We start from the raw sequence: 22,357 nt of genomic DNA, 5'->3' as shown, positions 1-22,357 counted from the left end.
AGTGCAGACATTTCAGTATATATGGTCCCAGCAGGAATCGAACCCACAACCTAAGCTTTGTTAGCGCCATGCTCTACCAACTGATCCACAGAGGACCATATGCATCCTGTTTGTTCTGTCTTGACTATAATAAGACAGTTAGTTAATGACAAAGGCTTAGAGGGTTCATCATGTCTCCCAGAGGCAGCTGTGCAATTAATATGAAAAGACTGATTCTACTTAGCACTCATGTGTGGGGATACAATATTATTGTAGTTACTATCTTGATCATTAAACATGATAAATACAAAATTAACATGATTCATAACAAGACATCGCATAGCACAGTGGAAAGATCACTCAATTTTCACTCAAATCTGTGGGCAAAAAACTAGTGAGACAACATGTTATGCTACTAACTATTTATTTTGTGGACAAATCAAGAAAAATATATGCAGCATTTCAAAAGAAATGCAATTTTCAAAGAAAGACCATATACAAATTGGGAATATCTATTCAAACAGTTCTGTGTACTTTCATGCTGAGTAGATGCTCATGTCTGTATGCCATAGGAAAACAAAGCACAATATCGTGTCACAATCCAACAGGAGTTTTTTTTTCCCCATACACCAAAAATGAATACCAAAACATTCCTGAAAAACAGCAGGCAAAAGTCGGTCAAAATGTTTTATACAGAGATAACAAAAATAATACAAAATAAGACTTTAGTCAATAAATGTACAGAAAAAAAACGAAGAGGGATTTGTACAAATACCACATAACGACATCAATATTTCAATAACATTAGATAGACTGTATACTGTATATATTTACTTTGTGATGTAAAACATGATGAGGAATGTGTGTATCCTGACATGTAACAGACCTAACATATTCAGGGTTGGCGACAGCACTCTCTTATACAAAATGTACAAAACATCGGCCTCTAACTAGTTACACCATAATACTGTCCTTTTTTTACAGTATGACACAGTACAAAAACATCATTTGTGCCTAGAAGTCTTGAGGTGACGCAAAAGTGACCCTGTGCTGGCCCCTTAGTCATGTGACTTCAGTCATCGATGCAGAATGGTTCTGGAAGACAAAGAAAAAGGCAAAGGCAAGAAAATGGTTTAGAAAGGGGTTCATGAGTGCCCCACTGAGCTACCCGTCTTGCACATGAACACCACTGCACAAGGTTGTAAGTTTGATCACCGCCACTTTCCCTGTCTGCATTTCCTGCTGTCTCAATGAAGTATAACAAATACAAAGGGAGGGTGGAATTCCCATCCTTTAAAAAAAAAGGACCAATCAGGACCACAACCTGAGGCAAACCAACTGTGGTTGATATCTGATAAACAGTCCCTCTTCCCAACATTGATTACATGTCCGTCATCAATCTGGAGACAAACTGTGGAGTCCACCAGCAAGATGTCTTTTTCTGCTGGCTCCACCAATAGGTTGTCTCCCTCAGTGATGGGATACTCTGACAGGGAGAGCCTGACGTCTGTGGTTTACACATTAAACACAGCCAGGCCTTTCTTAGACATGTTTTAACTGCAGTGGGTTGATAGGTGTGTATCTGGCCACTGTGTGCGTATGTGTGTGTGTGTGTGTGTGTGTGTGTGTGTGTGTGTGTCTGTTTGTGTTGGCCTGGCCTGGCCTGCTGTCAGTAGAGCTGTCTTTATCTATTTCCCCACTGCAATAGGATGTCAATTTAGAGGAGAACCGTATTCCCTTGCTGTTGATGGAGATGAAAATCCAGCCGTCAGCTAGACAATGCATCTTCAATCCCTTTGAATAGCTGACTCCTATAACAAATTGGAGGGAAATCACATAGGCACAAAATGGCTGAAAGAGAAGGAAATACTTCCACCTGGTTGATCAGGTAAGTGAGTAAAACGAGTCACTAGATATACCCACTGCACTTATAACTCTCCATGTAACCACTATGGAAAGCATCTAAATGTAAATTTGACACATGCAGTGCTGTGTTTCATTTCGGGGCAGTAGTTCTCATATTTAGACTCTGAAGCCAGTGTACAGCAGAAGTAAATGTGATGCAGGGGGGGGAGCTGTGTGCATGTTATCACATAAACATGGTGGCGGCGGCTCATACATTTAACATGATTCCCTCCTCTGAGGGAGACTGCTGAGCACACATTTTAGCATCAGCTATCAATAATGATGTACACTGACTGGATAAGGTCAGCTGTGTGAAGGTGTCGAGGGCAAATATGCACAATCTTTGGTTGCAGTGTCAAAATATAATTGAACTTCGAACACGTAATTTGCAATTGATTTAGCTGACCCAGCGAGCCCAGGTGGTCAGGATTTTCAATTAGGTGTAAATCTCATCGATTTCATGCGACAAGCAAACTACAGTAAGTAAAGCTTTGACCCAAGTCTGCTTGGCACTAAAGGTTAGGGGGAATTCATTGCCTGTACATTGGGTCAGGGTGAGGGTCACTACCTGTGCAACAGGTCATGGTAGGGCTGTGACCTACCTGTGCGCTAAGCGTCTCTAGTGGGCTCTCGACGCGAGGGAAGGTCATAAGTGGAAGACCGCGGTACTCCTCAGTCTTCTGCTTGGCGGGAGTGGAGTGGGCTCCTTTGAAGTTGTTCACCACACAGATGCCCTACAGGAAAGGAGACACAAAACATCTCTCAATCACAGCTTAACAGAACACTTTTACAACTTTAATCAAGGGAAGTGTTTTTTCATCCACATTTCAACGCAACTAATTCACAATCACACCTTAATACACTCTCACAACTACATCTTTACATAGCAAGGGTGAACAGTTAGATGTTGAGTAATAATAATAATAATAATAATACCGTAGAATACTGAATTATATTATATAAACGCTCAGGTCAGCTATTTTGCTTGTAAAGTATGTACAGAACTCAACAGCTCACGTTAGCCCTGAAGGAGAATAACTTTAAAAATAAAAACTTAAAAGTCAAATCACCAGGAAGAGAGCCACTGAACTTCCCAGAATAAAACCAGCGATGACGTCGGAGCAGTGGTTCCGGTACTCCGAGACGCGGTTGAGGCCGGTGAGGAAGGCGGTGCACAGTGTGCCTAGGCAGAGCACCGGCTTGGCCAGACGGCTACTCTTGGTCTTTATGGTGCTGGTGATATACATCTGAAAACAGAACAAGACGTGAGGTGAAAACTGACAGAACTGGTCCTCTTGTGGCTCAGTTGGAGCTACAGCATGGTGCTAGCAATGCTAATCTTATGGGTTTGATTCCTGCTGGTACTATATATATATATATATATATATAGTTTTACAGAGAATGGTCAGAAAAAGAGAAAATATCCAGTGAGCGGCAGTTCTCTGGGCGAAAATGCCTTGTTAATGCCAGAGGTCAGAGGAGAATGGCCATACTGGTTCAAGATGATAGAAAGGCAATCGTTACAACCAAGGTATGCAGAAGACCATCTCTGAACTCACAACACGTCGAACCTTGAAGCAGATGGGCTACAAAAGGGGGGCCAACCCAGTACTAGCAAGGTGTACCTAATAAAGTACCTCTGTAATAAAGTATACCAATATACCAATATTATACCAATATTAGTATACCAATATTACCAAAATATACTTATCAATTGATATGGTCCGAGTATACACCTTTTCCGAATCTCACTTGCAGATAGAAACAAAGATAAACTTCTAAACAGATTGCCATGCCAACAACTGCCATAGCCTACTGAAGTCACATGGTGATAACAAACTGCTGACAGTGACAATGGAACAGAATACTAATAATACATTGTGTGACCGACAGGACAATTTTCCTTTGGGACAACAACGTTGATCTTATCTTATCCCTCACCGTCACATAGACGGCAGAGTACACACTGAGCGAAGCATCTTTGGACGGAAAGGACCTGCGGGCCTTTTCCACCATGGCAGGGCTCCCGGTACAGATGTTGCCGTTGGAGACAAACTGGTGGTTGAAGCGACACTCGCTCCCCGTGTAATTGGGCTTGCACACCGTCAGGAAGTAAGGCGCCAGGTTCCCCGTCACCACCTGGCCAGCGTTGACGAAGATGTCAGTGGCAAACAGGCCGAACGCAAACACACCTGCAGGGGGTCAATCAATCAATCAATCAGTCAAATGTATAGATTTTGTATTTTAATGAAAACTGTTTTATTACAAAGTGCTAAACAACATAAACAATATGTTTGGATGGACACACATACACTCTGCTTGGCAAACAGTGGCCCATTAGACAAAGTGCATAATTAAGCACTATGGAAATTATGTATACTCCCACTGCATCCTTGATGAAGTCACAGTCTTTACATGAGCAATTACATGCCATGTATACATTCATCAACCAGGGGCTATTATACGGTAATCGACAGTACCTGAACTAATGAATAATGTCTCCTTCGAATACTGATTCGCATGATAAGCAGTGGACACATATGATCGCTTACATGAATCCGGATGCTTTATTTTCTACGTTCATGAAATATGACTCATTGTTATCTGGGTTGCTTGCCCATGAAATTGCAATCGTTTGTATGTTAATCCTCCATAGCCTGTAACTGAAGAAGCTCTTTTGTGAAGGTATAGGTTGAGAACATTGTGCTGGGATATAATGAGAGAAAGTAGAAGAAGACAAGGGAGGAAAGGTGTGCTCTCTGGTGGCGGTCACTAGTGTGGAAGATTGTCTGAGATACGGTGGGCCAAATCATTCCAATACCAAGCCTGAGAGAACACCGTTACCCACGGGCCCCTGCTTTAGGCAGGAGCAGCAGCAGAAACAGCAGGAGCAAAGCAGGAATCTGATTAAGCCCAGCCTATAAAGTGTCATGTAGTTTCAGCTTACAGCAAAGCGTCATGTGTTGTACCACAGACTTCATATAACAAAGTCAACTCCTGATAAATCCTGCAAAAAAAATAGCCATGCAGATATCCCAAAAATAGTATTTTGAAAGGGAATTATGAAATGAAGTGCACTTAAACAGAGTTTGCACTTCTCCCATAATGCATGGAGGTAGGGAGGGACAGAGTGCACCATTGGCTCTGGTGTGAGAGGACTTCTAATTAAAACATGAGGTTGACAACCTTCCAACCTTGTTAAATCTGAATGTTTACACTCATCCTCTCTGTAATAAGAAGGATTAGACAAACACAGACAGGCCACTCAGACTGTCACCTTACACTTCACACCACCCAGACAACACACACCTCCGGAGTCTGGGCTGTTCAGCTGACTGACAGATAAAATGGAATATCTGTTGAATGTCTAATTCAAAAAGATGTATATTATGGCAAATACAACTGGAACAACCTAGAAAACGGATGATATAGCAATACTACAGTAAATGTGACAGTGTAACAAATCACCAATACAAAATATGTAGTTAGGTTACTAGTGTGACAAGTCACCTACAAACTTGATAATGTAATGTATAATCTCAATAATTTAGTGTAATAACTCATCTATAAACCAAATTATATTGTAATTACAGTGTAATAACTCATCTATAAACCTAATGACACTGTAATTAGTGTTATAACTGGCATAACACTACTGCAACAGGGTTGTATTTGGGGCCACCAACATGTTCAGATCTCAGCTGCCTGCTTGCTCACTAGAACACATTCCAGAGACTATATCACTCCAGTCCTCCAAAACCTCCATTGGCTCCCTGTCCGATTTAGGATTCAGTTTAAGATTCTCCTCGCCACCTACAAAGCCCTCAACAACATGGCACCTCTCTGACCTCCTCCTCCAGCAGTCTCTGATCAGCTGATGTCAACCTCCTTGTCCTCATCACCAGGACTAAACAACAGACCTGGGGGGACCAGGCTTTCTCCACTGCAACCCCCACTCTTTGGAACACTCTCCCAAACCACATCAAAGAATGCAGCAAGCTCTCCTCCTTCAAGCAGTCCCTCAAAAACAATATTTTAAAACTTGCTTTTAATCTTTATTTTTATTGTTGTTTTTACTGATTGTGCGTTTGTTTTACTTTTTATTTATCTATCTTTTCTTGTTCCCTCCATGAAATGTAATGTCTTTGAGTACTGAGAAAAGCGCTACACAAAATAAATGCATTATTATTATTATTATTATTATTATTATAACTCACCTACACACCTGGTGATATTGTACTGTAATAACAGTGAAACAGCTCACCTATAAACCTGCTTATACTGTAAAGACAGTGTAACAGCTCACCTATAAACCTGATGATCCTCCTGATGAGAGGGTTCAGGTAACAGCATTCTCCTGTCACAATAGTCTTCTCCTGGGCGATGAGGGCCTCCCTGGTGGACTTCATGATGTACATGGAGACCTCCCCGATGAAGATCTAACAACAAACACCGAAACACTGTGTGAACACATAGCACACACAAGCATGACTTGTTGTTGTTGTTGTTGTAGTAGTAGTAATAGTAGTAGTAGTAATAGTAACAGAAGATTGAAATGGACCCCTACTCCATTATGCACTTCTGAGATCTGAGTAGATTGGACAGGTGTAAAGTAGTAGCTCTCAACCAGGGGTCCAAGGACCCCCACGGGGCCTAATGAAAGATTAAACAACAATAAAAGCAGGAAAATGTAAAAAAATAAACATTTTATGAAAGAGCAGTGCTTGACATTCTATCATGAGGATAAAACATCAAAATATTGTATGTTTTCTTATTTTTGGTGTCAACAATTACTGTTGAACTACCAGTTGAGACAGATAGGGGACAATTTATATTAATGTTATCGCTGACTGAGGGGGAACCCAGGTTTTTCCAATCTCAGGGGAGCCTCAGAGGAAAAGGTTGAGAACCCCAGCAATATGGCAGAAATTCTATCCAGCCAATCTGAGGGCAACGTGTAGCTATTACCAGATTGCTTACACCTGTCAAAACCCCTCAGATCTTCACAAGCACATAGAGGCTAGGGGCAAGGGGTCGAAATGGAAATTTGAAGAAAATCAGTCTGGTCCCAGGCTATGGTTCTCCCACTATGACCAAGTATCACAAATAACACCAGGTTAGCAAAACAGACAACTTTACACCCCCAGGCAACTGTTACAGAAACACCACCATCTGAAAAATCACTTAACACAAATTGAATCTGTGATAACGTTCATCTACGTTTGACAGGGTATATTTCATAGGAGCCACGATTTCCTCCTATGAAATGTACATTTTCGATGATTGAATTTGTCCTAATGGGATGTCTTGCTGCTGTACTGTATATGAAATCAAAAAAGCTATTAGACTGTAGCCTAAAGTGGAGGAAGGTAAAAAGGCTAGTGGAGAGAGCTTTTTCTGCCCAAGGACAGTGCAAGAAAAGAGCCTGATGCCATTTGTTAGCCTGTTCTAGTGAACACAGCCCTAATACATGTCTTTATAAGACAGGGCACAGGAGATACTGTAGCAGATGGAACTTTTGTTAAGAAACTGAACAGGTCAATGCCAAATCACCCAGAATGCCACATTTTTAGATGTGACATTAGTTTGGAAATACTATTGACACAATTTCTGCTTCCCATTTCTCCACCATTTTCCTGAAATGTGCACTTGTGCTCTTCCCCACGTGGACTACAATGGGGAAGAGCTCATGCTGAAACTCCTTGTGGGGAGGTGCACAAGTGTACACTTCAGGGGAGAGAAGTGGAGAAATGGGACACAGCATATGATCAAAATTATAACGATGAACACTTGAAGATAAAGCACATTGTGTTCAATCAATCTGCTGATCATTCCTCCTAGGGTTGTGTGTGGCTTTGGAGTTAACGGAGCAGCATACCTAGGAACTAAGCTAAATTCCATTCCAATGGAATAACACCCAGTTTCTAGATACCCATTTCTACAGTTCCTAATGTACACAGTTCAGACTGATACTGCGTCCCAATGCTCCACCCTTTTCACTGAAGTGTGCACCTGTGCACTCCCCCTAATGGGTCCAAAAGGAAAGGGCTGGCATAAGAAACATGGCAGAAACTCCACGTAGCCTATGCTGAAACCATTCCGACGCTTTTAAAGATAAAATACGGAAATTAAATTGCTAATTGTTTACCTACATTTTTGGGGCTTTATAATTGAATGTATGGTTATCATACGTGTATGATACAATATCCTTGGTTTTAGTTTGACAAACAGACCGCAGCATTAGCCATTACTATGACTACGGTGTCTACGCTCTAGAGCACTTTGTGACCCGTTTCACCTCTACGGACACTCATCGGATCAGCCAACCAAAACGGACAGTGTGAAATAGTGGCGGCCTTTTTATTGGCCATACGTTACATCCAATAAGGCTGGAATAGCTGTCACAGTTCATTATGAATGGCTGTTTTAGTGTCTGTGAGAGTGTTTCAAGTGAACGATGCAATGTGACCCATGAAATACATCCAAAGGCTCTTACACAGCACTCTTGAAGAGTTTCATTTGTCATTTAAATGGATTTGACGGGAGTCCTCAGATTACTGAATACTGCTGACAGTCACAACTTAAATCCAGGCTGGAGTGAGATTCCATACGAGACTTCAATACAAATCAGGAAGTGTTCATGCAGTAGTGCATTGTGGGCTTTAACAGTATTTAACAGCAGTGGAGGTGCAAGCAGGCACATTTGCAGAGACGCTGTATCTGTTGACTTCCAAAGTGCTGACTAGCTCTTCAACCATGGTACTGGACTGCCATCTAGTGCTCATGTTCATGCTATTCCAACCTAACATTGTGTCTCAGTGTTTTCTTCAAAATTGAGTCTATCCATTGCAACTACAGCACCAGCTGCAATCCAAAAACACTTAATTAAAGATGAAAATAAAATGTTAAAAAATGTGCTAGCATAAGGGGTTTTGCTAAACCTACAAACATGTTGATGTACTGCACTGAGCTATTTGGATACCTTGATTCAAATCTTAATTTTAAAATTCATTCTTTTGATACGGTGACCACCACCAATATTTAAAGTTGTGGTCAGAGCACAAAATGCTTGGAGAAAGTTATTATATTCAGAAGCAGAGAGAGACAGACAGATAGGAAGAAGGAGAGAAAGATAGACAGACAGAGAGACAAGACAGATGTAAAAGCAGAGAGACAGACAGTTAAGAAAAAGAGAGTTAACCAATTCTCTACTCACAACAGTGGTGGGGGCGGCAGCGACCACGCAGTAGAGAATGAGAGGGGGGATGAAGCTGACCTCCTCCACCCCGGGGTAGGGCTTCATCAGGTCCGCGTCGTTGCAGAAGAAGCCCTGGATGTGGAGGCCGAAGGTGTCGGTGCACTCAAAGTAGTAGGCCAGCAGTACTGTCCCCGCCATGATGACCAGCTGGAAGTAGAACATGGTGGTCACAGGAAGGCATCAGTCCACATGTCTGGAACTAAAGGTCGTCTGCCTGTCTGTATGTCTGTCCGTCCAAGCCTGGGTAGCAATGTGCCTAGTAGTCCTTCTTTACTTGTCTGGCATCCACTCTCTCAGGCTCTTCAATGGTGCACAATTCCCCTCTTCTCCTCCTCTTCCTCCTCCTCTTCCTCCTCCCTATTTTCCCCCCCTTTCCTTTCATGTCTCATATTATTTGGGCTCTTTCCACTCTCAGAGACAGCTCTAGCATGTTACATAAACCCTTTTAGTAAACTGCTAATGAACAAGGTCAACAAATGGGCCATAGGCATCACTTCTAAAGCAGCATATTATACAACCAAGACCTGCCACTGATATTACTATGTTACAGTTGATAGAGTTGAAAGGTATCTCTTAATCATATTAACTATAGTTGATCATTAATGCAGACCTATTGCCATGAACACATTTTTACATACAATATACAGTATATTTAAACACATATATTGTGTCAGAAAGTTCAAATGTTTGAATACTACTGTTTTTAAGGAATGCTTTCCACTCAAACAAACATTTTTGAGTATATTTCTCATCAGTCCAAATGGGGTCCAAAAATATAATTATTTTGTACATACAAGCATCATAGATATCCTAATGACCTCATATTTACTTCCTGGAAAAGTAAGATGATTATGCTTTTTTAACACAAAACGCATCATCATCTCACTTTTCCAGGATGTATAAGCTTGTCATTAGGATATTTGTGATGCTTGTTTGCAAAAAAATGATTATATTTTGGGAAACATATCAATGGTGGACTGCTGAGAAATATACATGAAAAATATGTTTTAATAAAGTATCATTTTAAGTTGTAAGTGAACATTTGATATCTGGTATGTATAACCACACTTTATGTTGATTCACCAGCCACTTTGCATATGATCAGGACATAGGCCCAAGTCTACCGGGATCAAGGAGATGTTGTAATGATTGTTTCTTTCAAAGTGGAGATTATTCAAAACTCTCTTGCAGCAATAAGTAAGAGGATAGGAAGAACCATGTAATAATCGCAATACATCAATACCTATAATGTAATTGCTGTACCGGATCAGATAAAAATTCCTAATCGAAAAAAGATTCTAATATGACACCAATACCTGAACTGTAATTACAGACAGTCTGAGGACTACGCCAGCCAGATTAAATCCAATTTAATTTCCAACACCTCTATTTCACAAGGTCACCATGCTTGAATATTGCTCCCCTTTTAAAATGACTCATTGAAACAAGACAATGAGTGAAAAGACAGGAGATGAAGGAAACACAGGACAGTTTGTCTATATTGACCATTTGTGAGCCAGCATCCAGGATAAGACCACGTGATGTGAAGGGTGATGATGACCGATGAGAGAGTTCACCAATGGCCAGATTTCCATGTGCTGCACTGTACAACACCTTAAGACATTGTGAGAGACTAGAAGCATGAGCATTCTGAGAGCAACCTAACCTCAAATGATATTGTCAATATTTATATTTCCATCAAGTACGTATGTCACATATCAAGTACGTTAGTCTACATGAAAAGTGACATGACCTGGCAAAATGTGTAGCTCTGTGACTTTTTCCAAATAAATTAGTCGTACATGTGTTGTCAAAGACAATTAAGAAACTTGAAAGTTCAGGGTTCATTAAAAGTGTCATATGTGACATTGTAGTGCCACTGCTGAGGGTTGGACATTGCCCTATTAAGTGTGAAAAGCATCATAGCTTACTAGCCACTAGGGGATGCTGACATGACATATCCAAACATGGGGAAAAAATGCACATAATAATTTTCCAATACAATGCTAGTAATACAAAATCATAACAAAAGATTAATTCTGAGTCATTATGCTCTATTATCCATTTGGAAAATGGTAATGACATAACCATTATATTCAATTTTAGAAAATGAAATGTCTGAAAGATATTGGCCTCATCTATGCCCATAACCGGCTTCTTATAAGATGCAAAACCTATCTGGTCCTGCAGGGGTCAGTATGTTTCTGCCGATGGACTACTCAGATGACTGCACCCCTAAAGGAAACTCCTAATCTGAGAATGAAGCATGTTGTTGACCGACACAGAGATACAGACACTTCTGCAACTGTACAGTAGAAATCCACTCTGGTAAATAGGCCTGCATACTTCCTTCATCTCCAAATAAACCATTTATTACCTAAATATTGTATGTATATTTTTGTTACACTAACACTACTCAACTGAATAGATACCCTATTACCCACCCAGCTCTTCCACACAAACACAATAATATGCAGTACAGCATATCCAAGGCTCATATATAAAAAAAACAGCCCAGATCCCAGAGACAACTGTCCATGTGTCTTCTCCCTCAGAGACACTGCCTTTGCCAGGTTTGAGCCAAGATGGCCGCCCTCCAGGCTAGGCTAGGTGCTACCTGCTGATTTCTCCTCTCACACCACATCACACTATGGCTGTGGGACTTCATTATGCATTCAGTACAGTGTGTTTGAACATGATTAATGACCATCGTTCACGCCCAGACAGATACATGCTAACATAGATAACCCTCCTGTCAAATGCTATGAGAGATGGATATGGCTGTGACAGATCTAGAAAACTATGACAGATGGTGCCGTGTACCCCAAGTGTGAGTGAAGGGTTAACATCAGATGAGCCATTGCATATCTGACAGGCAGGTGGTTCGATTAATGGAATCTAGCTGTTTGCATACACCTTAAGAGGCAGTGACGTACACTGCCAGTTCTTTTAGATCCAGCTGACTTCTGTGTCTTAGATTGAAGCCCAACTGCTTCAATCTAAGAGCCATAAAGTAAGTGTCATAAAGTAAGTGTCATAAAGTAAGTCATATATGTCCTTCCCTGTGTGAGTATGGGTCTGTGCCAAACCATCTAAATGCCAGTGTTTGGGATCTGTGTTATTATGTCAACAAACCTCTGTGTTTGAGTTATGGCATCTATATTCTCCCTATGTTTGAGTTATAACATCTATATACCCCTGTGTTTGAGTTATAGCATCTATATAACCCATGGTGTCTACTGTATATGATCCAATGTTGCAGAGTGGTCTGAGTTAGAACATCTATACACCTATGTCTGCACTTTGATGTCAATGTGACCCAATGTTGTTTGTATGCCGATAAGCAGGTCCACAGGCAAAGGGGGAGTACACCGGGGTGTGACAAAATGCACACACCCTTCCTCCCCTGCCCACACGCCTCAGGTCCCGGTGACTTATTAAAGAGCAGCACATTAATACCGTAATGAATAAACAAACAAACACAGAGCACAGCCTCCATGTCACAGTGCCTCTGGCAAGGCTGATTAAGACGAGCTCAAATGGGCTAGCTCAGTTTGGTCATGTGATTGTGACAGTCCCCTGACCCTGCTCTGATTGTGACAGTTGAGATACTCCACTCAGCCATTGAGATGGAGAGGAGGGAGGAGGGAGGAGGGAGGAGGGAGGAGGGGGGAGGGGCACTGAAGATGACAGGGGAGGAAAGAGAGAGAAGAGAGCTATTGAGCATGTGACAGAGGAGAAGGATGGGGGGGGGAGAGAGAGAGAGAGAGAGAGAGAGAGAGAGAGAGAGAGAGAGAGAGAGGGAGAGGCTAAATAGAATGTAATAGGGGAGAGAAGGAGAGCGATGGTAAGGGGGAGAGAAAAAGAAGGAGAGAAGAAGAGAGGGGGCGCAATGAGCAAGTGACAGAGGAGAGAACGACGGAGAGAAAAGAGAGAGGTTTTAAGCATGTGACAGCATATGAGAGTGAGAAAAGGAGAGAGTGGGGGGGACTCTGAGCATGACAGAGAGGAAAGACTGAGAGAAGGATATAGAGAGTGTCTCTGAAATTTGACAGCAGAACAAGGAGATATGAGGACTGAATAGAAATTGGAGCACATACATAAACATCATGAGAGGCACTTAAGCTGTATACTCAATTTACTGTAAATGTCCCCCTCCTACTCCCAATGAAGTGACATAATGCAGCCAATAAATATTCCTGCTTCTAAAAATATGTTCAGTAATTGTTGTAATTCCTCACTTCTCACAGCATTTCTAGTCTGGCAAAGACAACAATGGGTGGTTTTGGAAAGAGGTTGGAGGGACAGGAGGCAAGCTAGAGAGAGAGGAGAGAGAGAGAGATAGAGAGAGAAAGAGAATTGACAGAATTCTGAATGCGATATGCAAAGCATGTCCTTCTTCGCAGAACCCAAGGCTTTGATGTAAAGCGTCTCTAGACGTTTCCCGGTGATTAAAGAGCTTTGGCAGAAATGTTAATTAAACATGGAGCTGGGGCTGTGAGCATTGTCTCTGAGACAGAGAGAGAGAGCTCCTGAGCCATGCAGTCGACTCCTCTTAACCCTATACAAGTGCTAGAAACAGGATCACAGGCAGCAGCTGCACACAGACTATAGATACTGTACAAGGTCTCATATTTTGGGCTGGTTTCCTGGGGCCATATTAGCTCAGTCCAGGACTAGAATACCCCATCAATGGACTTGAATCTAGGACCAAACCTCAAAAGTTTTTCCTTGATTGCTTGTGTTCTCTTTCCTCACCTCCTTCTCAGAAGCCAATGGAGGAGAGTGTCTGAAGGTCCTCCTTGGACCTTTTCAACCAATGCATAGAGAAGGAGGCAAGGATAGGGGATGTGAGGAATCAAAGAGAAGCTTTTGACTTTTGATTCGGCCCAGGATTAAACTTAATCTGGGTCCGGGAAAATAGGACATACCGTTTTTACCTGCCAGATTGGTAAACGTGACAGACTCACCTCGACGAAGATGAAGCATGGTATGATGGAGTAACTGCGTTGTGTGTTGTCTGAAGCCATTTTCTCTCAACCAAGGTCTCAGCTGTGTCTCAGTCTAAAGAGGAGAAGAACAGAGAGTAAGACTGGTTATGTGTACAACAAAGAAACTCATGACACGGTTTAACATTCTCAAAGCCTACAAAGACTTTTCAACCAACTACTGCATTCCCCCTTGGTTCTGAGAGAGTGTCAAATTGAAGATGAGGGGGAAAAGTGAGGGAGACAAAAAGCATTCTAATCTAACTGAGTGACATGATCGCTAATGTGAAACGATAGACTAGTTAAAGAGCAGATCTGACATCTGAAAGGCTATCTGATTGATTCCACAAACGCTCTCACAAAGTGCATGGGATATGTTAATATCAGGCTTCACCTCCAAATCCTGCCCTTTCCAGATACAGTGCTCTCATTTCACAACTCGCTAATTCTGGCTGATCTGGTCTCTGCAAGGTAAATTCAAAGGAAAAGACCTTACAGTAATATCCAAGGGTTTCCCAAAGACCTGACAGGGCTTAGACAGTGACTAGAACAAATAGCAGCTTTTTGGCACTTGGAAAATGTTTATCTTTTGGGGGTTCACTGTAAAAACACTTTGGTGGCCCAACCCATGTATATGTAGGGCTAACACTGAGAACAGCTACAGCAGCTCACTGGTTGTAGAGGAGCTCTCAAAACTCAAGCTGAACATAGTGCTAGGAATAGCCAGGCTAGATAGGCACTGGTTTAGGCAGTACACCATCACAAAACACTTCCTAGGGCGGAAGTGCCGGTGTGTTTAAGCAATGGTAAATGGGGACTGACGAGGCTAATGAGCGAGTGTGATCTCCTGACCCCGTGAGGCCTTTGTCCAGATTTTGTTGTGTATCTTTAGTTGGACTTATTGTTTGGATTTCTTTTTCCATGTTATGATGTATTACTTGTCACCACATGAACATCAACCATCTGCTTGGCTGGCCAGCCACAGAGTCTCACTAGAGCTGTCCCTGAACATTCACACCCAACACGGCCTGCATAACTCTGACTTGTCATGTTAATGCATGCATCCAGACCAGATACAGAGCTACTATGCAGCCTCCAGCAGCCCTAGACTAGACGAGAGTAGCAATAGCAGTAGGTTGGTTTTCTAACAATAGAATCATGGAAATGAACTGTGCTTGAGGAACGAATAGTTCACTCTGAAAAGAAAAACTACAGAGGATCATGTTGTATGAACTTGCTCTCCTGCCTGTTATGAGAGCTGTAAGCACATGTTACAATTACTCCAATAACAACATGTAGTTGTAATTGCTCTGTAATTACATAGTAATGGGGTTGAGCACAAGCTGAATGTATTCTGTAGCAACAAAGTAATTACTAGACTACCAAAGCCCTTTTCACACGAGATTTCTAGGAAACTACTAATAACATGAGGTGCCGACTTGCTGTCTTTTGGCTATTCATACTGACCTCAATTGGTGCCATCCAGTTTTTTTTACATAGGCCATAGAGCTTGAAATTCAGCCATCAACCAGAAGTAAAAGCATAATTATGCTGAGCAACAGATCAAATTCATGGAGGGGCAGGTCCAACTTCTGGTCCAACTGGTTCACCAGTCTAACAGGGTTTTCAAAATAATGTAGAAACTGCTAAAATAACTGTTCAATCAACAATTACAATGTTGTCGACATCAGTTTTCAATCACATGAAAATCCATTAAGGCTCTTAGGACCCTTAGGTTAGAGTTGTGACAATGATTTTTAGAAGGACTGTATGAGAAAAAACGGAAACCCTACATACCTTTTTGACTAGCTGACTAGACAATACAATGGTGCCATGAAATAACTCCCTTGTTCACACCGGGCAACATGGCGCCACATGTCAGCAGTTTTACTACCTCTATTGCTGGTACGAATTGGTGGCACAACATGGCGCCAAGGACTGTTCACGCCAAGCCTCATGCTAGGAAACTGCTGGCATTTTGTTCCCGTGTGAAAGTGGCTTATGCAACAGTGTATTTATACAATGCTGTCGCAATTTAATGTGAAGTAATAACCAGGAGTGCAATGGTAGAAAAAAAAGGTGCGTAAATAATGAGAAAATAACAAGCGCTAAGACTACGTAGACTCATATTGCTGAGTCTACCTTTAAAATCTGCACATTTTAGTAAATATTGGGTTTAAGGCAAAACATTCAGCAAAACAAAGTACAAAAACTGCATTTGCATTTGAAACCGCACTTGCGTGCCTTACCAAGGTTGAAAGGAAGCACACAGAGACATATGGGAAACCGGAGTTTATTTTTTTAAAAGCTTTCGTAAACAAATAAAAAAGTTTTTTTTTTGTCCTTGCCTCCAAAGGGATTGTTTGAAGTCAATTTCAGTTCTGATTCCAGAGTGCAACGCAGCACTCCCACTGTTCTTCTGTCATCAATGCTAATGTTAGCAGTCAGTGCCTGCGTCTGAGCAGAGAAACTCAAGGCCTGGGCTGTAGTCTATACTGGCCCGTAGACAACTTAGAAGGAAGGGAACCATGCAAGTATTTTTGTTATTTGTGAACCATCCCTTTAAGTATGGTACTTCTAATGGTCCCCTTTAAATTGAGTGTTTGGCATAGTAGAGTTCGAGTTTGAGTACAATATCACAGGAAATGTAGTTTACCTTAAACACCTTCAATCTACAGTATGTTTTGTCGGTGATGTGACTCAAACCTCTGAATGCCCCCTCATTGAGTCGGGTGTGTAAACACAGAGGAGTGCTCCGTTGTCTCACTAAAAGCCTTTTTATTTGGGACACGTCCACACTCGCAGTGATTCATGATTCTATTATCTCCGCAAAGTGATATACAATCCGGATCCGCTTCAGGGTTGAGCGTCACGCTGAAGGCGGCAATCTCTGACTGACAAACATCAATACCTTTCCATTTCACAGCCCTCCGCCGCCGCAACGCCACATCAAAACGCTTACAGCAGGAGAGGTGTCGGCAGAGCTGACTTAGAGACCCACTGGGTGACACCGGTTGATTTATGGTCACATTTTCTGTGTTACGCCGATACGGGTGTGCTTTTTTTTACTGTGTAATAGGCCAATGACCATGCTTTAACAGCCTCAATAACAGGGAGTAGACTGACTGAAGCTGACAGTTCTACTGAAGGCAATATGGGTGGTATTAACCTGTCACTCACAATCTCTGTGTAACAGGCAGTTAAAGGTCCAATATGTTACATTCAAGCTTCCTAAAAGCTTCCGAATGGTTGTAATGACTGTTTAATTGGTAACGATCAGGGAATGAGACCCCTTGAAAGAAATATTCCCAAAAATATTTTGGTCCGGAAAAAAAATTCTAAAATGGAGTGTCCTACCCAACATTCAGTTTTGCATATAAACATGTTGTTACTGCCAGGGGTGTTCAAGGGGAGTGGACTCACTGATGTTCACCTTTATGTCTGGCCTCTTCGAATTGTGCGTGCATGCAGAAACACAACAGCTAATGTCTGACACTGCAAGTCCATTTCGGGGGGGGGGGGGGTTATATTATTATTTGGGAGGATGTTGTTGTTTGGAACTTGTAACTGAATTGGTGAACAACCACCAGTGTATTCACATGAAATACTGCATATCACACCATTATGCACACCACATATGCATATCACACCATTATGCACACCACATATGCATAACACACCATTATGCACACCACATATGCATAACACACCATTATGCACACCACATATGCATAACACACCATTATGCACACCACATATGCATAACACACCATTACCTGTAAATACTGTAAATACTCCTCTCTTTACTACATAGTATTTCCTCTGTACACAGACTGGACGCTTAGCTGTCCTGTACACACACCATCTCTAAACAGACTGTGTGTAGAGGAATGCATCTCACCCATACACACACAATCTCTAAACAGCCTGTGCTCACACACGCTCACACACACACACACACACACACACACACACACACACACACACACACACACACACACACACACACACACACACACACACACACACACACACAGCAAACAGCAAGCCTACTGTATACAAATCTGTTGCCATGGGATCCGCCTGCCGGGTTATAAGGGGAAGCAGACACGGCAACGTTGACTGGTAATGTTATGATTTCACCTTGTAAAAACAACGACGGTACATCTCCTTTAATAAAACTACTTCCACGCTCAAACCGGAGCATAAAGCACAGACGGTGTGAATCTGGGCAGATTTGAAGGCAACAGAAGAGCCTGTGATGGAGTAGGTGGGAACAGACCAGTGAGACAGCTCCCTTTAGTCATACTCACTCTCACAGATCCAGTTGAACCACTGATGCTCAACTCACCCCCCCCCCCCCCCCCCCGCACACACACACACACACACACACACACAATTCCCTGGCTATCTAGGCTAATTGCTGTAGCTGAAGTACATGAAACAGCTGAAGAAGCTGTATGTGATAGCACTCAGATGACATAAGCTTGACATCTTAGAGCTATACTTAGATCAAACAACCGTCTTCACGTCAAGGAACCTGTTTGTGTTTCTCTTTCATCTGAGTGGAGCTGCATGGCATCAAAACCTTTAACTCCATATGCCTTACAGGACATGGAACTTTATCAAGCTGTTGCTATCTCGCAGTAGGGGCTTGTGTCGTAGGATCCCAAACATTTCCTCAGAAACAGGTTTGATTTACCTCACTTTCATTCCCCATAGGGACACTGATGCAAAATTGCATCAACCAATGGAAACTCCATTGTTGCTCTAATCCAATCATCACCAGGCTGTTAAATCTTCTTCACATTGAGTTGGTCTGATTTACCTTGTAATACACACTGTAGTAAAGATACTGTAACAAAGTACAGGAGATTGACACAAGTGCCTAGGGTTATTTCTGGACAAGGCCAACGTCTGTGGCAATGACAAGAGGTGGAGGAGATCGACAAAACAAGTGTTTAGTTTGTCAGTGCTAGGTGTTGTTTCTGTACAAGCATCTGTGGTAGGAGAGTTTGACATGTGTCTAGGCCATAGGAACTAAAGGATGCTTCTGCACAGGGTCAGCGTTTGTAGTAATGACATGAGGTAGAAGAGATCTATGTGACAAGCAAGAGTAGAAGCTAGGGGTTGTTTCCTGACAGGGCCAACGCCTGTAGCAATGATGTGTGGCAGATCTTCACAAGCGTATAGAGCGCAGGGGCTTAGTTTTTGGTTTTTTTCTGGATAAGAACAACATGTGTAACAGTGATAAACAGTATATGCAGCAGTTAAAATCTACATAAGTGTCTGGGGTGAAGGGACTATGGGTTGTTTCTGGACACCCTTGTATTTGCAGCCATGTAGGACAGATGATATCAGCACTTTTCCAGCATATTATCATTCATGGCTTGGCCAGCATATGTTCTGTGTGTATCCAGGGGTGATGTGGCTGTCCTTATCTCTGGCACTGGTCCAATCTGTCCCCTGGGGTTATCGCAATGACATCTCCCGCCGTATCACAGAGCAGGAGGCCCTCTCACGCGGCCAGTGAGGTAATCAAATACCTGCTCACAGGGGATAAGGGGGAGGGGGGATGGAGAATGAGCCTTCCCAAAAAATCAATTGGGAGTCCCGACTGGATTTGGAAGGAGGATTCAATTTCAAAAGGGGTCCTTAGTCCTTTATGGTAGTTTCTTAACACAACTATCAAATGTTTCTGTTTTTGTTGTTTACTTTGTAAAAAGCATGCCTCTCTAAAATGGTTCTAATATTCCCTGATAATGCAGTATTGCCTTATCACAGACATCACCCAGAAAAGACCCTCATTGTTCTAATGAAGGGACTCATACTGCCTGTCCGATGTCATCTTACGGGTCAGCAGCTTTCTGATGTTAATGCCAGTCGTCCACTGACTGACTCGTCATGAATATGGCATGACTCATGGCCTATATCTGCTGATTATTTCTCCTGTGTGGTTCTCTGTGAATTAGGTGTCAGAGCAGCTGGGATAAACAGTCCACTCAATTTCTGTGTGGTCCAATGCTAATTCATCAGATTCTTTATCCGAATGGAAACTATTGTTTTGTAGTAATAGTATCCCCTCAACTTTTTTCTAATAGGCCAAAGTGGTCAGATTGAAATATTGTGAATGAAAACTCAAAACTCAAAAACAAGAATATGGTACACATATGGTACACACATTTGGGAATGTTTCTATGCAAGCAGGCAAGCACGCCCTTTACTTGGACTGCGTTCTCCATTGCACACAGTGACAAAACTAAACTTGCCACTTCAGAGTTCTGAAGAGCATCCAAACTTCATATCTGCTGGTTATCCAGCAGGTAGAGAATTCCTTCATGGCCATTTTGGCAAAAAACCTCCATAAATCTCAAAACAGGGAACTTGTGTGGTTGTTGTCAAGCAACTCAAGTGCAGAGGTCCTGTAATCAAAAGCCCCGCTGGAAAGGTGTTTGAGGCGATCTTGCTCAGCTGGGTGGGCACTTGAATAGAGTTGATGTCTGGTTGAAAGTCACCCCCTGTGGATACATCATGGGCTGTAGTGCAAACTCAGCAACGTTGACATGACATTTGAGTCAGATTACTATGGAGCACTCACCTAGACCCCCCCTTACACAATCCATCTAATTTGAATAGCATTTATTACATTAAAAGACAATAAATACCAGTTAGGCCAACAGTATCTGGCCTTATAGTAATTGAGGGTTAGAGCATTGTTTTTTCAATAGAATTTCTGAGTTGAAATCCAGCCAAAATTTTCCAGCTTGCTTTGCTAGTGCTAACTCAATCAAATGTGTTGAAATGTGGATGTAGAGTATACTGTACCATTTTACGGATTATCTAGCACTGTCCAATGGCCAGTGTGTGTGTGTGTGTGTGTGTGTGTGTGTGTGTGTGTGCATGTGTGTATAAATCATGCTGATAGTTGTCATTCCATAGGCATTGGTATCCATCTATAGGCCTGTTGATAGCGAAGCATTCATCTGATCGACCACTTGTCATCAGACAGCATAATCCTCTTTATAAATGTTCTGTCATTAACACATCTATTGCATCTGCTCATTAAGTCACTGATCATATTGAACAGCTTATTCAATAGAGGTGAATTAGAACTCCTATGACATAAGATTGCTAGTGAAATCAATAAATAGTTTCACTGTAGCAACGACAATATGTATTTTAACCTTCTTGTCTTGAACGCATATGGGTGTGAGAATCCCTTCGTTTTTGGGTCTGGGGCAGGTGTAGTCATGTTAGGCTGAAGACATGGTTGATAGAGAGGGGAGGCCATGACCAAAGGTGACTGAATCAACACACTGATAAACAATGAACAGACTGAACACCATCCCAATGTTCCTGCGAATGGAGGACAAATAGCCTAATATGCCCATTAGCGATTTTTATATCACACCTCAATCGGAACTCATAGCATAGTCTAGTACGAGAACGATAGGATGATTATACAGTAGTCATCATGGCTCGAGAGACAGGTGTCTGGGTCTAGCTCTGTCAAACGATCGTTAAAAACACTAAGCGACCCCTCTGAGGATCCTAGTAGCCCTCAACGTGTGGCTTCATTTTCAGGGTTTACCACCTTGTAACAAAGTAACACCCTGTTAAACGTTCGCGATAAATTAACGTTTGAAAAAAAAAATGTATGTTTTCCACTTCAGATGTCCGAACTTGGTCAATACCAAAGCACATGAGGGCTGAGGACTGACAGACAATAGCTGAAAAGGCTCGTAGCAAACACAATCCGGCTCATTTCTATCAGTACTATGAGTGCCACCGACTGTATCGGGGAACTTACCGTGCGATGAATGTATAATCCAATGGAGGTGCAAATCCATCAAAGTAAATGGGAAATAGTGCCCAAACGCGTGCATGCTACTCCATCGTATTTTCCCACTGTTCCAATACCACAGTGTTTGCTTTGAGACGGGTGATAAGCAGAAATCGTGCGTGAATGCAAGGGGATGGATGCTGTGAGTCGGAGGCGGAGTCAAGGCGGGTACTCACTACTCAGAGCATCCAGTCAAGCGTGGTAAATGTGGGTCCATACAAGTAGGATCCCCGCGACGAAGCGGGACGGTTGACTACCCAACCCCAGAACCCGATGGGGCAACTATGTCACAACCCCAGCCTGTTCCCTGTCTCGGAGATTACTGTAATGTTTTTCATGTTACTGTAGCTTCTAAGTCTTTTCCCCGAGGAATGCATGGAAAGA

The 22,357-nt window shown here is 42.2% G+C and overlaps 1 protein-coding gene across 1 annotated transcript; it reads right to left on the bottom strand.

Annotated features, from left to right (window-relative positions):
• Window positions 1-488: 488 nt before the first annotated feature.
• Window positions 489-22,052, bottom strand: plppr1 (phospholipid phosphatase related 1). The gene is made up of 8 exons (XM_083670126.1): window positions 21,941-22,052; window positions 14,113-14,206; window positions 9,101-9,289; window positions 6,191-6,323; window positions 3,826-4,076; window positions 2,955-3,131; window positions 2,487-2,618; window positions 489-1,074 (listed from the first exon to the last, which is right to left on the bottom strand). Exons 2-8 carry the CDS (start codon window positions 14,170-14,172, stop codon window positions 1,042-1,044), a joined length of 975 nt encoding a protein of 324 aa, XP_083526252.1. The 5' UTR covers window positions 14,173-14,206; window positions 21,941-22,052; the 3' UTR covers window positions 489-1,041.
• Between the last annotated feature and the right edge of the window lie 305 nt (window positions 22,053-22,357).

This window comes from Argentina silus, assembly GCF_951799395.1.
Source record: "Argentina silus genome assembly, chromosome: 5".
Taxonomy (NCBI): Eukaryota; Metazoa; Chordata; class Actinopteri; order Argentiniformes; family Argentinidae; genus Argentina; species Argentina silus.
This window is presented reverse-complemented; position numbering and strand designations above follow the sequence as displayed.